Consider the following 16,867-nt stretch of genomic DNA (forward strand, 5'->3'; position numbering starts at 1 on the left):
TGACAATCATGCGATTTAATCGCAAGTTAACTCATGACAATCATGCGATTTAGTCGCGAGTTAACTCTTTACAATCATGTGATTTAATCGCGAGTTAACTCATGACAATCATGCGATTAATCGTGAGTTAACTCATGACAGTCATGTGATTTCATCGCGAGTTAACTCATGACAATCATGTGATTTAATCGCGAGTTAACTCATGACAATCATGCGATTAATCGCGAGTTAACTCATGACAATCATGTGATTAATCGTGAGTTAACTCATGCCAATCTTGCGATGAATTGTGAGTTAACTCAAGACAATCATGTGATTTAACCGAGAGTTAACTCATGACATTCATGCGATTTAATTGCGAGTTAACTCACGACAATGTGATTTAATCGTGAATGAACTCATGACAATCATGATTTAATCGCAAGTTAACCCATGATGATCATGCGATTAATTGCGATTAAATATTTCAAATGATTAACAGCCCTAATTATAATACTTCTCTATTCATCAAACACACTGTTAGAAAGAGCAATGCATTAAAACGCACGACAACAACCAGCCTCAGATTTAATCTGCAAATTTTATAATGCAGTTTAATTTTTGATGCAATTATACATCAAATATATAATGTGCTATATGTCCAAAGTGTTACAGTTTGAATGCAACTTCACTTTGGATAGAAGCATCTGTCAAATGCATGAATAATAAACCATCCTATTATTATTATTATTATTATTGTTATTATTCTGATTAAATGTGTGCATTAATATTGATATCAGCGTGACGGCGTCGAACGGCTTGAGCACCATCTCTCACGAGTACCTGAAGGGCAGCTACGCTCTGGACCTGGAGGCTGTGAAACAGGGAGCGAACAACCTGCCACATCTCAACAAGACACTGGTGTCGTCCTGCAAACGCCTGCATGGGTACACACACATAGACACTCTCTCATACACACACACACACACGTTTGTTTTTGTGAAATGTGGGGACATTCCATTGGCGTAATGTTTTTTATTCTGTACAAACTGTATTTTCTATCCCCCTACACTGTCCCCCTACCCATGACACACACACACACACACACACACACACACACACACACACACACACACACACACACACACACACACACACACACACACACACACACACACACACACACACACACACACACACACACACACACACATACACTGCCCCTACACACACACAGGTTTATTCCTCCTTGTGTTATGTGTCTGCAGTGAGGTGGATAAGGTTCTGTGTGGCCTGGAGATCCTGTCCAAGGTCTTCGATCAGCAGAGCGCCTCCATGGTGTCCAGGATGATCCAGCAGGTGTGACATCACTTCCTGTCTGCCGTTTGTGTGCTTATGTGCTGAGGGTTTGATATGAGCTCTAACTTTTGCTCTCTTAATCTTCATCTGTAGTCCATGTCTCAGGGTGGAGATCAGGAGCTGGAGCATCTGGTCACTAAACTGGCAATCCTCAAGGATCTGCTGTCGTCTATAGAGAAGAAGGTAAACACACACAAACACACACACTCTCAAACGTTATTTTAGAGCCAACGAATCGCCGGCTGCTCCCAAACTGACCCTGTGCTTTTAGAGTATGTACAAAAAAGTTGGGACTCTGTACAAATTGTGAATAAAAACAGAATGCAATAATGTGAAAGTTTTCAATTTCAATTTTCAATATTTTATTCAGAATACAACATAGATGACATCAAATGTTTAAACTGATAAAATGTGTAATTTTAAGGGAAAAAATAAGTTGATTTTAAATTTTACGGCATCAACACATCTCAAAAGTTGTGCCAAGGCCATGTTTCCCGCTGTGTGTCATCCCCTCTTCTTTTTATATCAGTCTGCAAACGTCTGGGGACTGAGGAGACAAGCTGCTCAAGTTTAGGAATAGGAATGTTGTCCCATTCTTGTCTAATACAGGCTTCTAGTTGCTCAACTGTCTTAGGTCTTCTTTATCGCATCTTCCTCTTTATGATGCGCCAAATGTTTTCTAATGGTGAGAGATCTGGACTGCAGGCTGGCCATTTCAGTGCCGGATCCTTCTTCTACACAGCCATGATGTTGTAATTGATGCAGTGTGTGGTCTGGCATTGTCATGTTGGAGAATGCAAGGTCTTCCCTGAAAGAGACGCTGTCTGGATGGAGCAGATGTTGTTCTAGAACTTGGATATATCTTTCAGCATTGATGGCCTTTCCAGATGTGTAAGCTGCCCATGCCACACACACTCATGAACCCCAGACCATCAGAGATCAGCTTCTGAATGGAGCGCTGAGAACCGACTTGGGTTGTCCTTGTCCTCTTTAGTCCCAGTTTTCCAAAAAGAACTTCCAATTTTGATTGGTCTGACCACAGAACAGTTTTTCACTTTGCCACAGTCCATTTTAAATGAGCCTTGGTCCAGAGGAAACGCCTGCGCTTCTGGATCATGTTTAGATATGGCTTCTTCTTTGACCTGTAGAGTTTTAGCCGGCGACGGCGAATGGCGCGGTGGATTGTGTTCACCAATGTTTTCTGGAAGTATTCCTGAGCCCATGTTGTGATGTCCATTACAGTATCATTCCTGTATGTGATGCAGTGCCGTCTAAGGGCAGAAGATCACGGCCATCCAGTTTGGTTTTGAACCTTGACCCTTACGCTCAGAGATTGTTCCAGATTCTCTGAATCTTTGGATGATATTATACTCTGTAGATGATGATAACTTCAAACTCTTTGCATTTTTTCTCAGAGAAACTCCTTTCTGATATTGCTCCGCTATTGTCCGCCGCAGCATTGGGGGAATTGGTGATCCTCTGCCCATCTTGGCTTCTGAGAGACACTGACACTCTGAGAGGCTCTTTTATACCCAATCATGTTAATAATTGACCTAATAAGTTGCATATTGGACCTCCAGCTGTTCCTTATATGCACATTTAACTTTTCTGGCCTCTTATTGGTACCTGTCCCAAATTCTTTGGAATGTGTAGCTCTCATGAAATCCAGAATGAGCCAATATTTGGCATGCCATTTCAAAATCTCTCACTTTAATTATATATGTTATCTATATTCTATTGTGAATAAAACACAAGTTTATGAGATATGTAAATTATTGCATTCCTTTTTCATTCACAATTTGCACAGTGCCCCAACGTTTTTGGAATCGGGTTTGTACTTAATTTGATGAAAGAGGTCATCTGATAATTATTCACTTACTATCTCATGAATATCATAAGTGTTAGAGTATATGTTAAATGTATTTTTGTCTGTTTTATTATTTATTAGTACGACATGGTCTATTGAAATCATTGGTGTTCTTGTTCTTCTTCTTCTTCCGCTCCAGTGTCTATGCCAGCCAATAGTACCGTTGGCGGGAAAGTTATGAAATTTGGCACACAGATGGAGGATAGGCTGAACTGTCACCAGTGCAAATTTGGAGTCTCTAACTAAATCCCTCTAGCACCATCACCTGTCAAAATTTTAACCCTAAGGGCTATAAACAAAACATGTATAGAAACATGTAGACAACGTGAGGTGATAACACAGTCGGCTTTCATCAGAGCTAGTTCTGTCAGTTTGCTGTGTCCCAGGTATAAGGTGACAATGACATGCAAAGTTTGGTGTTAATATGCCAAAGCATGCAGAGAAACAGCCTCAGAGGCATTTTGGCATTGTTGCTACACTATATGAAATCAAAAAAAGTGTTGATTTTGGTGAAAATCGGACAAATGGTCTAAGAGAAGTTCGAAAAAGTACAACAAGAAAAACTAAATTTGAAGTTCGGCTAAATATATCTAAAATTGGTATCTAGGTTCATGGCAAGGGATCTATTAAAACCAGATTCATTATAATAGGCAAATTTAATCAAATGTTCATAAGCAGTTTTGAAAATGTCAATTTAACTTTTATAACTGCTCAGAAATGTTTTGAGTACTGTCGGGGTATGGTGGCAACGAAATATACCAAGTTTCATAACGATACACCAATGCGTTTGTAAAATATAGCATTATATGTCAAAATTCAAAATGCCAGACACCCAAAATGACCAATATAGGAAAAACCATTCATAAGTTATTAGCTAAAATATACATCTCCTGACCACTAGGTGGCACTGTGCCGAAACTGTGCAGGTCATGGTTCTCATAACACACACCAAGTTTGGTCAGAATACGCTAAAGTGTTTTGATGAATCGACCAAAAAATCAGAAGAAAAAATTATTTTGTTTCATTACGGTTCAGAAGTTATGAGCACAAACTTTGGACAGGTGGTGGCGCTAGAGGGTTTGAGTTAGAGACTCCAAATTTGCACTGGTGACAGCTCAGACTGTCCTCTATCAGTGTGCCAAATTTAATAACGTTCACATAAGCGGTTCTATGGGTGGCCATTGACAACAATTACAGTAGGTGTCTAGGCATCTTCAGTGCTTGGCCCCTGAATTTTTGTCCGCCATTTTGAATTTTCAGAAAAACTTACTTATTCGAACTCCTAGTTCGTTGCTGCGATTGTTATAAAAATTTAACTAGATCATCTTTAGACCATGACGACAAAAAGTTATGGAATTTAAGTTGTTTCATCAAACCATTCTCGAATAACGCACAAATGAATTTCACGAAGCGCACGCCAATATGAACATGAGGCCTATCTCCGAAACGCTTTAGCGTATTCTGACCAAACTTGGTGTGTGGTATGACAATCATAACCTGAGGAAACCTGCAAAGTTTTAGTGCAGCACCACCTAGTATTCAGGAGATATGAAATGTCTCTTCGCTCATAACTTTCCAACGGTTTGGCCGAAAATCACGTGCATTGGTGTATCATTACAAAACTCAGTATGAGTCTTCGCCACCATGACCTAATAGTACTCAAAACATTTTAAGGCAGTACCACGTTGTGGTCAAAAGTTATAATGAAACTTGCAAAAATGCTTATAACTTCTGATTAAATAAACCTATTGTAATAGAGAACATTGATGCCAATAGTTGGTCGAACCTCCTGTCCGCCATTTTGTCTTTCTTTTAAAACCTACTTTTTGGACTCCTCCTTGACTGTTTTCCCGATTTTCATAAAATTCGACTCAGATCATGTACAGACAATGCGGACAAAAATGTATGAATTTCGTGTCATCAATTTGGTCACAGCACCACCTATTGGTCAAAAGTGATAAACCATTAAATCAATACTAGTGACTGTTTTGAACGTGTCATTGTACACTATTAATGGGTCTAATTCAGTTGCAGGTAAAACAGATTAAATCTCTTATATCACTGTTAATTCTGGCTCTTTTAAACTCTTGGTGCATTGATGTGTGTAGGCTCTGAAGGCGCTTCAGGACATGAGCTCTTCTGCTCCGGCTATCTCACCGTTGCTCTCCATCAGACACAAAGCCATTCCTGTGCAAACCTTCGAGGTATGAAGCTACATAACAACACTGTCAAACGATTCCGTGTGTGTGTTCTGGCTTATGTGTGTGACTGTGTGTGTGTGTGTGTGTATCAGGTGAAACTGGATGTGTATCTGGCTGACCTGACGAAGATCGGGAAGAGTCAGAAATACTCGCTGAGTGTGGATGTGGAAGGAGGAAAACTGGTGGTGATGAAGAAAATGAAGGACGCACAGGAAGATTGGAACACATTCACACACGACAAGAGTGAGTCGGTGCTGTCAATCTTACATTATTAGCAGTAAAATGCTGAGAAAGTGCAGAATCTTTATGGAAATTACGTGTGTGTGTGTGTGTGTGTGTGTGTGTAGTTCGGCAACTGATTAAGTCTCAGCGTGTTCAAAATAAACTCGGAATCGTCTTTGAGAAGGAAAAAGACAAAAGCCAGAGGAAAGATTTCATCTTTGCCAGCGCAAAAGTGAGTCTAGGCATTTTTCGAGTCAGACGTGTGGAGATACTCGCTGAAGTGTGTTAGCTGAGCCACAGATTAACCGGATGTTTCTCGTCCTGTAGAAAAGGGAAGCATTCTGCCAACTGCTGCAACTCATGAAGAACAAGCATTCCAATCAGGACGAGCCGGATATGATCTCTGTCTTCATCGGATCATGGAACATGGGTGAGAAACACACACACATGCACAATTTTGAGAAATAAAATTTAGGAAAAAGGTTGTGATTGTGAGATACAAACTCGGAATATAGGAAAGGTAAGAATTGTTGGGAGAAAAGTTGCAATTGCGAGAAATAAAGTCAGATTTGCGAAATACTAACTTGGAACTCAGGAAAAGTTGGATTTTAGGAAAAAGGTTGTGATTGTGAGAAACATACTCGGAATTTAGGAAAGGTAAGAATTGTTGGGATAAAAGTTGCGATTGCGAGAGAAAAAGTCTGAATTGCGAAGACATAAACTCGGAATTAAGGAAAAGTTCAAATTTAGGGAAAAAGTTACAATTGCAACAAGTCAGAATTGCATGATATAAACTTGGAATTTAGGAAAAGTTGGAATTATGGGGCAATAACTCACGATTGCGAGAAATAAATTCAGAATTGTGAGATACAAACTTGGAATTTAGGGAAAAAGTTGTGATTGTGAGATACAAACTCGGAATATAGGAAAGGTAAGAATTGTTGGGATAAAAGTTGCGATTGCGAGAGAGAAAGTCAGATTTGCGAGATTTGAACTAAGAATTTAAGAAAAGTCAGAATTGTTGTGATGGTGAGAAATAAAGTTAGAATTGTGAGATATAAACTTGGAAAAGCTGGAATTTAGGGGAAAAGTTGCAATTGCGAGCAATAAAGTCATATTTGCGAAATACTAAATTGGAACTCAGGAAAAGTTGGATTTTAGGAAAAAGGTTGTGATTGTGAGAAACATACTCGGAATTTAGGAAAGGTAAGAATTGTTGGGATAAAAGTTGCGATTGCGAGAGAAAAAGTCAGATTTGCGAGATTTGAACTAAGAATTTAAGAAAAGTCAGAATTGTTGTGATTGTGAGAAATAAAGTTAGAATTGTGAGATATAAACTTGGAAAAGCTGGAATTTAGGGGAAAAGTTGCAATTGCGAGAAATAAAGTCAGATTTGCGAAATATTAACTTGGAACTCAGGAAAAGTTGGAATTTAGGAAAAAGGTTGTGATTGTGAGAAACAAACTCGGAATTTAGGAAAGGTAAGAATTGTTGGGATAAAAGTTGCGATTGTGAGAGAAAAAGTCTGAATTGCGAAGACATAAACTCGGAATTAAGGAAAAGTTCAAATTTAGGGAAAAAGTTTCAATTGCAACAAGTCAGAATTGCATGATATAAACTTGGAATTTAGGAAAAGTTGGAATTACGGGGCAAAAACTCATGATTGCGAGAAATAAGAATTGTGAATTACAAACTTGGAATTTAGGGAAAAAATTGTGATTGCGAGAGAAAGTCAGATTTGTGAGATTTAAACTAAGAATTTTAGAAAAGTCAGAATTGTTGTGATTGCGAGAAATAAAGTTAGAATTGTGAGATATTAACTTGGAACTCAGGAAAAGTTGGAATTTAGGGAAAAATTGCAATTTGAATCATTTACTCACCCGATTCGTTCAGAAACGGTGAATCAATCAGAAACGAAACACAGCTGTGTGTTTGCTGGGAAGCGGAAGTTTTCTGCTTTATTGGGAACTTTTTTCGTTGGCAAAATTGACAACGTTGCGTCTAAAACTGATCAGTTCATATAATCAAGTTGTTTTTAATCAAACTGTAGTATAAAATGAATATTGATGATATTCCAGAAAACTTGTGTGATATTGTTTAACAATATTATGTTATAAACACAAAATACAATTAAAAGGGCCATTCATATCTTGAATTTAGGGGGCATTTTATTAGTTTTGATGGCCTTTCTTATTTTCTGACAGTGCATGTCAAAGCCAGACTAGCCACTTGGTCTATCTGTGCCCGTGCCTGCTGATGACTGACCCCAAACTCTAAACCACAGCCTAGCAACACCCTGACAACCACCCATAACACCCTAGCAACACCCTGACGACCACACTCAACACCCTGATGACCACCCACAATACCCTAGCAACACCCTGATGACCACTCTCAATACCCTGGCAACACCCTGATGACCACCCTCAATACCCTAGCAACACCCTGATGACCAACCTCAATACCCTAGCAACACTCTGACGATCACCCTCAACACCCTAGCAACACCCTGACGACCACCCACAATACCCTAGCAACACCCTGATGACCATCCTCAATACCCTAACAACACCCTGATGACCACCCTCAACACCCTAGCAACTCCCAGACTATCACTCACAACACCCTGACGACCACCCACAATACCCTAGCAACACCCTGACGACCACCCACAATACCCTAGCAACACCCTGACAACCACCCTCAACACCCTAGCAACACCCTAACGACCACCCTCAACACCCTAACGACCACCCTCAACACCCTAGCAACACCCTGATGACCTTTCTCCTAAAAATCATCATCTTTGTCTCTCTCTGCAGGTGGTGTTCCGGCTCCTAAATCGATGGGCTCGTGGATTTTATCGCGAGGCTTGGGGAAAACTCTGGATGAGATGGCGGTTACGATCCCTCATGACATCTATGTGTTCGGCACGCAGGAGAACTCTGTGTGTGATAAGGAGTGGGTCGAGACACTCCGCTGCGCCCTCAAAGAATACACAGAGATCGACTATAAACCGGTGAGAGACGTGTGTGTGTGTGTGTGTGTGTGTGTGTGAGAGAGAGAGAGAGAGAGAGAGAGAGAGTGTGTGTGTGCATGTGTGCGTGTGTGCGTGTGTGTGGGGGGGCATGTTTTTGTGACATATGAGGACTCAAATGTGTATAATGCCATGGGTATGACACAGGTATTACAGGAGAGGGTGAAATATGAGGACATTACCCATGGCCCCACTTTACAAAAGGCTTATAAATCACACAGGAGGAGTTTTGATGAGAAAGTACAAATGCAGAATGTGTGTGTGTGTGTGTGTGTGATTGGTAGGTTTAGGGACTGTGTGTGTGTGTGTGTGTGTGATTTAGGGTCAGTGTAAGGAGATAGAAAATACAGTTTGTACAGTATAAGAACCATTATGCCTATGGAATGTCCCCATATGTCAGAAAAACAAACGTGTGTGTGTGTGTGCGTGTGTGTGTCGCCATTCCAGGGGCTCTTTCTGTGCAGATTTAATGAGGCTTTATTTAGAGTTTAATGTGGTTTTGTCTGCCGTCTGTGTTTCTCATCTGGCGGCTGAACTTTCCACATTGACTTAAAGCGAGAACAGCATCAGAAGTTTGATCTGTGTGTTGTAGATCGCGGTGCAGACGCTGTGGAACATTAAGATCGTGGTCCTGGTGAAGGCGGAGCATGAAAACCGCATCAGTCACGTGGGAATGTCCAGCGTCAAAACAGGCATCGCCAATACACTCGGTCAGAAGACTTTCCTCCTGTGTTTGTGTTTAAAGCGTTAGTTCAGCGATAAATGTAAATTCTGTGATTAATTCCTCCTGTGGTTGGCCAGCCGTCAGACCTCCGCTCATCTTCACACACAGATGAAGATATTAGTGTTGAAATCCGATGGCTCAGAAAGGCCTTCATTGACACCAATGTCATTTCCTCTCTCAAGACCCATAAAGGCACTAAAGACGTCGTTACAAAGCCCATCTCACTACAGCGGCTCTACAATCATTGATGAAGAGGCCAGAATAGAGTTAGTGCGCAAAAAACACTAAATAACGACTTATATAGTGATGGCCGATTTCAGAACAAAGCTTCGAACCGTTATGAGTCAGTGAATCGATTCATGATTCGAACCGTTATGAGTCAGTGAATCGATTCATGAATTGCGAGAGATAAACTCAGAATTAAGGAAAAGTTGCGATTGCGAAAAATAAAGTCGGAATTTAGAAAAGGTCAGAATTGTTGAGAAAAAATACATGATATAAACTCAGAATTTAGGAAAAATTGGAATTTAGGGGAAAAGTTGCGATTGCGAGATATAAACTCAAAATTGTGCGATATAAACTTGGAATTAAGGTTAAGTTGGAAAGGTGGGAGGGAAAGTTGCAATTGCAAAAATAAAGTCAGATTTGCGAGATATAAACTGAGAATTTAGGAAAAGCCTGAATTTTTGAAAAAAAGTTGTGATTGCGAGAAATAAAGTCAGAATTGTTGGTAAAAAATATATGATATAAACTCGGAATTTAGGAAAAGTGAGAATTTTTGGAAAAAAGTAGGGATGGGCATTTTCCCAAAATATTGTATTCGAATATTTGGGCTCATAAAAATCGAATATTCGAATATTCGTTTATTTAAATTAGGTATTTTGAGAAAATGAGAGAGATGTTTCTTTCTTTTTTTCTCTAAACATGTCGTCACCATTTCTGAACAAGCTTATGATTAGGCAATGTACACAACACGCTTACGTTATATCTTAAGGTTTTTAAAACATTAAACAGTGTGTAAAAAAATGCCTAAAGAACAAAAGCATTATAAGCTCAAGGAGCACGAGCGCAGAGCGCGTCAGTTAGCGTGACGTACACACACACACACACACATCTATATGATGTCTATGCACACACACACACACACACACACACACACACACACACACACACACACGTCAATAGGCTATAGCCTACCGACCTGTGTGTGTGTGTGTGTGTGTGTGTGTGTGTGTGTGTGTGTGTGTGTGTGTGTGTGTGTGTGTGTGTGTGTGTGTGTGTGTGTGTGTGTGTGTGTGTGTGTGTGTGTGTGTGTGTGTGTTTGATATGGCTGATGTGTTTACTTTGAATTGTTTCACATTTTCATGTAGAGAGAAACTATAATATTATTGGATTATGATATTATTCTCGGGTGAGAAAATGCGCCACTGACAGGCGTTGCGGAGACAAAGATAACGGTTAAGTGAAGTTTGAGTGAAGAACTTTGTGTTTTCTGTTCATAAACCCTCAAAGAACTTTAAAGGAAGCATTTGTCTCGAGATCATTTTGCTATCATAAGTTATCTCGCTCTCACTCGGGGTAGCTACAGATGAGCTTACCTGCACTCCTGAGCAGTGATCACTCATTCCACTGGTGTTTGGATTTCATGTGATTCTCGTTTGTGGTGGTGATATCATTATAACTCAGTTTCAGTAATTGATTTCATCAAAAGTAACTCCATTTTGTAACAGCCTTTTCAATTTTCATCGAAGTAACGTTAATTCCAAACATTGCGAGGCAGACGACGACATTGAGATCAAATGCACTTAACTTATTAACCTGCTCCACAACGCCACCCAGTGGATTGAGTTATAACTGCGAGATTTAGAGGGATTTCTCATGGTTTCACTGTGTAGCCAGTTGCTTGTGACTTTTTATTTTATGTCATCCTACTTTTATTATTTTATTTTACCTTACCTTATTTGTGTTGAAAGAAATATTTTTGTAAATGTTTTAACTTCATCACAACTTAATGTTATCCTTTCATTGTTATTTATGTTTAATTTTCAATGGTTCCAGTCGGGAGTTCCTACCAATTGTTGTAGGTGGGGCCTTAATTAGTGGCGCACCTTAGGATGCGTTATCCGCTTCCTCTTTAAGCGTCCGCGCTCAGTCTGACTGTGAATGCAGACGGGGAAGTGTGGAGTGAGACAGTAGGCCTTCCAGTGTGTGTGTTTTCTAATTTTGCTCCAACCTACTTTTTCTTTCAAGTAAATAAATGTACATCCTTCATCTCATCCATGTTTGGCTGTCCTTCTGTCCTGAGGGTACCACTTGATATCTGCTACAACTACATTTACTGCCAGCCAATTAACAAAATAAAATTCGAATAGTATTTTTAGTTTTCGAATGTTAATTACAGATCGAATATTCGACTATTCGAATATTCGTGCACACCCCTAGAAAAAAGTTGTGATTGCGAGAAATAGTCAGATTTACAAGATATAAACTCGGAATTTAAAAAAAAAAGTTGGAATTTAGGGGAAAAGTTGCGATTGCGAGAAATAAAGTCGGAATTCAGAAAAGGTCAGAATTGTTAGAAAAAAAAATATATGATGTAAACTCTGAATTTTGAAAAAGGCCGGAATTTTTTTTTAAAAAGTTGCGATTGCGAGATATAAACTCAGAATTTATAAAAAGTCAGAATTTTAGGGAAAAGTTGCGATTGTGAGAAATAGTCACATTTACAAGATATAAACTCAGAATTTAGGAAAAGTCAGTATTGTTGAGAAAAAAATATATGATATAAACTCTGAATTTAGGAAAATGTGGAATTTAGGGGAAAAGTGGCGATTGCGAGATATAAACTCAAAATTGTGCGATATAAACTTGGAATTAAGGTTAAGTTGGAAAGGTGGGAGGGAAAGTTGCAATTGCGAAAATAAAGTCAGATTTGCGAGATATAAACTGAGAATTTAGGAAAAGCCTGAATTTTTGAAAAAAAAGTTGCAATTGCGAGAAATAAAGTCATAATTGTTTGGAAAAAATATATGATATAAACTCTGAATTTAGAAAAAGTCCGAATTTTTGAAAAAAGTTGCGATTGCGAGAAATAGTCAGATTTACAAGATATTAACTCGGAATTTAGGAAAAGTTGGAATTTAGGGGAAAAGTTGCGATTGCGAGAAATAAAGTCGGAATTGTGCGATATAAACTTGGAATTAAGGTTAAGTTGGAAAGGTGGGAGGGAAAGTTGCAATTGCAAAAAATAAAGTCAGAATTGCGAGATATAAACTGAGAATTTAGGAAAAATCAGAATTGTCGGGGAAAAAAATATATGATAAAATCTGAAAATATAAAGATGGGCTTTGTAACATAAATGATTGTCGAGCCGCTGTAGTGAGATGGGCTTTGTAACGACGTCTTTAGTGCCTTTATGGGTCTTGAGAGAGGAAATGACATTGGTGTCAATGAAGGCCTTTCTGAGCCATCGGATTTCAACACTAATATCTTCATCTGTGTGTGAAGATGAGCGGAGGTCTGACGGCTGGCCAACCACAGGAGGAATTAATCACACTATTTACATTTCTGCCGGAACTAACCCTATACTGAACCACATGTTTTTCATTCAGTTTTGTGTGTGTTTATTTATTATCCCAGGAAATAAGGGAGCAGTGGGCGTGTCCTTCATGTTCAACGGGACGTCGTTTGGTTTCGTTAACTGTCACCTGACGTCAGGCAATGAGAAAATACACAGGTGTGTGTGACTCGCCCGCACTGCAGAAAATGCTCTTCTTACTTAGTAATTTTGTCTTGTTTCCAGTCTAAATATCTAACAATTCTTTAATCAAGATGCATTTACTAGATAGTAAAATGACATAAGATATTTCGGTAACACTTTATTTTAGGGTTCAGTTATTAACTATTAACTAGTTGCTTATGATCATGCATATTACTATGATATTGTCTGTTTATTAGCACTTCTAAAGCTCATATGAATGCCTTATTCTGCATGAGCTTATTCTACATCCCTTAATCCGACCCAATACCTAAACTTAAACGCTACAAAAACTACCTTACTAACTATTAATAAGCAGTAAATTAGGAGATTATTGAGGCTAAAGTGATTTTTTTTCTTTCTTGTTCATCAAAATGAGTTTTTGCTTAAAACAGGCAAAATGATCTGCCAATGGGGTGAGAATAATAATCTTATTTCCAAATTAAATCTTGTTTCCGAACAGAAATAAGATTATTTTTCCAGTGGCGTAACTTTGTTTTAAAAAGTGGGTGGGACAGTCTCACGAAAATGCGTATAAATAGTACGAGTGTGCAATCTCGTGGATTGTATACGTCAAAATGAGCTTCGTTTCAAAATGACAGTTTTTGTGCATTTTGTTTCGTGATTTCACCGGAACAAAAAGAAAGTCTCTGCAACGGTGTTAAGCGTTAGATTAAAGCGCTCGTCTGTGTGAAGACTGCACGAGCCACGAGAGAAATCTGATCGCCTCTTATTTAACAAACGAATGAGATGATACTCTTCTAGTTAACCAGAGTTGTGTTTGTATTAGTTAGGTTCATCCATGAAGCAAGATGTTTCAACACTGCAAAAAACGCTTCTCTTACTCAGTATTTTTGTCTTGTTTCTAGTCTAAATATCTAAAAATTCTTACATTAAGAAACATTTACTAGACAAGTACAAATTATTGTCTTGCTTTGGGGAAAAATAACTCTAAATGAAGAGAGTTTTTGCTTAAAATAAGATAAATAATCTGCCAATGGGGTGAGGAAAATAATCTTAATTCAAACAGAAAACAAGATTATTTTTCTCACCCCATTGGCAGATTATTTATCTTATTTTAAGCAGAAACTCATTTTGATTTTATTTTTAACAAAACAAGAAAAAAATCACACTTTAGTATGGGGAACACACATTCACTATTAACTCCGCCTTCTGCCTCAATAATCTCCTAATTTACTGCTTATTAATAGTTAGTAAGGTAGTTTTTGTAGCGTTTAAGTTTAGGTATTGGGTCGGATTAAGGGATGTGGAATAAGCTCATGCAGAATAAGGCATTAATATGAGCTTTATAAGAGCTAATAAACAGACAATATCCTTGTAATATGCATGATAATAAGCAACTAGTTAATAGTTAATAACTGAACCTTAAAATAAAGTGTTACCGAAATATCTCCTGTCGTTTTACTGATCTAGTAAATGCATCTTGATTTAAGAATTGTTAGATATTTAGATTAGAAACAAGACAGAATGACTGAGTAAGAAGAGCATTTTCTGCAGTGTGTTTGTTTTGTTTTTGAGTACTAATGACCTTTGACCCCTGGCAGACGCAACCAGAATTACCTGGACATCCTGCGTCAGCTTTCGCTGGGCGATAAACAGCTGAACTCCTTCGACATCTCACTGAGGTTCACACACCTGTTCTGGTTCGGCGATCTCAACTACCGCCTGGACATGGACATCCAGGTAAAGCAGCGTGAAAAACACGTTCCCATCACACACATACACACACACACACACACACACACACACACACACACACACACACACACACACACACACACACACACACACACACACACACACACACACACACACACACACACACACACACACACATACACACACACACACACACACACACACACACACACACACACACACACACACACACACACACACACACACACACACACACACACACTTGTTTTTGTGAAATGTGGGGACTCTCCATAGGCGTAATGGTTTTTATACTGTACAAACCGTATTTTCTATCCCCTTACACTGCCCCTAAACCTACCCATCACACACACACACACACACACACACACACACACACACACACACACACACACACACACACACTGCCCCTAAACCTACCCATCACAGGAAACATTCTGCATTTTTACTTTCTCATAAAAACTCCTCCTGTGTGATTTATAAGCCTTTTGTAAAGTGGGGCCATGGGTAATGTCCTCATATTTCACCCTCTCCTGTAATACCTGTGTCATACCCATGGCATTATACACATTTGGGTCCTCATATGTCACAAAAACATGCCCACACACACACACACACACACAAACACATAATGGTTCGTTTCGGCGTAGACATACACGCGGAATGGCTCAAAATGCGTACAGATAACACACCACTGGGCTTTAGAAGGTGGTGTGTGTGTTTACTCAGAGTCATGATGTCATGTTGCAGTGAGATATTCCAGTCTTATATCTGTGTCCGACTCAAGTCTTAGTTGTGAGGAGAGGAACAGATGTATTTAAATGCAGACTGTGCTCCGCGTATGAAGGGTTTGTGTGGCTCATTCAGTGTGCAGTGCTGCAGAATCTGCAGGAGTGTAGCGCTCAAACCTGCACAGCTGTGGCGGCCGAACACTGGTGTGTCTATGACTCTCTCTCTCTCTCTCTCTCTCTCTCTCTCTCTCTCTCTCTCTCTCTCTCTCTCTCTCTCTCTCTCTCTCTCTCTCTCCTACAGGAAATCCTCAACTACATCAACAGGAAGGAGTTTGAGCCATTGTTGAAGGTGGACCAGCTAAATCTGGAGAGAGAGAAGAACAAGGTCTTCCTTCGGTTCGGTGCGGCTCACCTCTGTCTCTCTGTGTGTGTGTGTGTGTGTGTGTGTGTGTGTGTGTGTGTGTCTGTCTGACTGTGTGTCTGTCTGACTGTGTGTCTGTCTGACTGTGTGTCTGACTGACTGTGTGTGTCTGACTGTGTGTCTGTCTGACTGTGTGTCTGTCTGACTGTGTGTCTGACTGACTGTGTGTCTGTCTGACTGTGTGTCTGTCTGACTGTGTGTCTGTCTGACTCTGTGTCTGACTGTGTGTGTGTCTGACTTTGTGTGTGTCTGAGTGTCTGTCTGACTGTGTGTGTGTGTCTGACTGTGTGTGTGTCTGACTCTGTGTCTGTCTGACTCTGTGTCTGTCTGACTCTGTGTCTGTCTGACTCTGTGTCTGACTGTGTGTGTGTGTCTGAGTGTCTGTCTGACTGTGTGTGTGTCTGACCGTGTGTGTGTCTGAGTGTCTGTCTGACTGTGTGTGTGTGTCTGAGTGTCTGTCTGACTGTGTGTCTGTCTGACTGTGTGTGTGTCTGAGTGTCTGTCTGACTGTGTGTCTGTCTGACTGTGTGTGTGTGTCTGAGTGTCTGTCTGACTGTGTGTCTGTCTGACTGTGTGTGTGTCTGAGTGTCTGTCTGACTGTGTGTCTGTCTGACTCTGTGTCTGTCTGACTGTGTGTCTGTCTGACTCTGTGTCTGACTGTGTGTCTGTCTGACTGTGTGTGTGTCTGAGTGTCTGTCTGACTGTGTGTCTGACTGACTGTGTGTGTGTCTGACTCTGTGTCTGTCTGACTGTGTGTCTGCCTGACTCTGTGTCTGACTGTGTGTGTGTCTGTCTGACTCTGTGTCTGACTGTGTGTCTGCCTGACTCTGTGTCTGACTGTGTGTGTGTCTGTCTGACTGTGTGTGTGTCT

General features: G+C 39.9%; 1 protein-coding gene across 1 annotated transcript in view; it reads left to right on the top strand.

Annotated features, from left to right (window-relative positions):
• The window catches only part of inppl1a (inositol polyphosphate phosphatase-like 1a), a 65,693-nt gene that overhangs the window by 24,743 nt on the left and 24,083 nt on the right, over positions 1-16,867 (top strand). The window contains exons 5-16 of the mRNA XM_067451478.1: positions 780-926; positions 1,248-1,338; positions 1,432-1,521; positions 5,314-5,409; positions 5,499-5,649; positions 5,754-5,860; positions 5,956-6,058; positions 8,451-8,647; positions 9,258-9,375; positions 13,029-13,125; positions 14,712-14,850; positions 15,877-15,976. Coding sequence (XP_067307579.1) covers positions 780-926; positions 1,248-1,338; positions 1,432-1,521; positions 5,314-5,409; positions 5,499-5,649; positions 5,754-5,860; positions 5,956-6,058; positions 8,451-8,647; positions 9,258-9,375; positions 13,029-13,125; positions 14,712-14,850; positions 15,877-15,976 — 1,436 coding nt within the window. The remainder of the gene's footprint in view (positions 1-779; positions 927-1,247; positions 1,339-1,431; positions 1,522-5,313; positions 5,410-5,498; positions 5,650-5,753; positions 5,861-5,955; positions 6,059-8,450; positions 8,648-9,257; positions 9,376-13,028; positions 13,126-14,711; positions 14,851-15,876; positions 15,977-16,867) is intronic.

Source organism: Pseudorasbora parva, chromosome 8 (assembly GCF_024679245.1).
Source record: "Pseudorasbora parva isolate DD20220531a chromosome 8, ASM2467924v1, whole genome shotgun sequence".
In the NCBI taxonomy this organism is placed as follows: domain Eukaryota; kingdom Metazoa; phylum Chordata; class Actinopteri; order Cypriniformes; family Gobionidae; genus Pseudorasbora; species Pseudorasbora parva.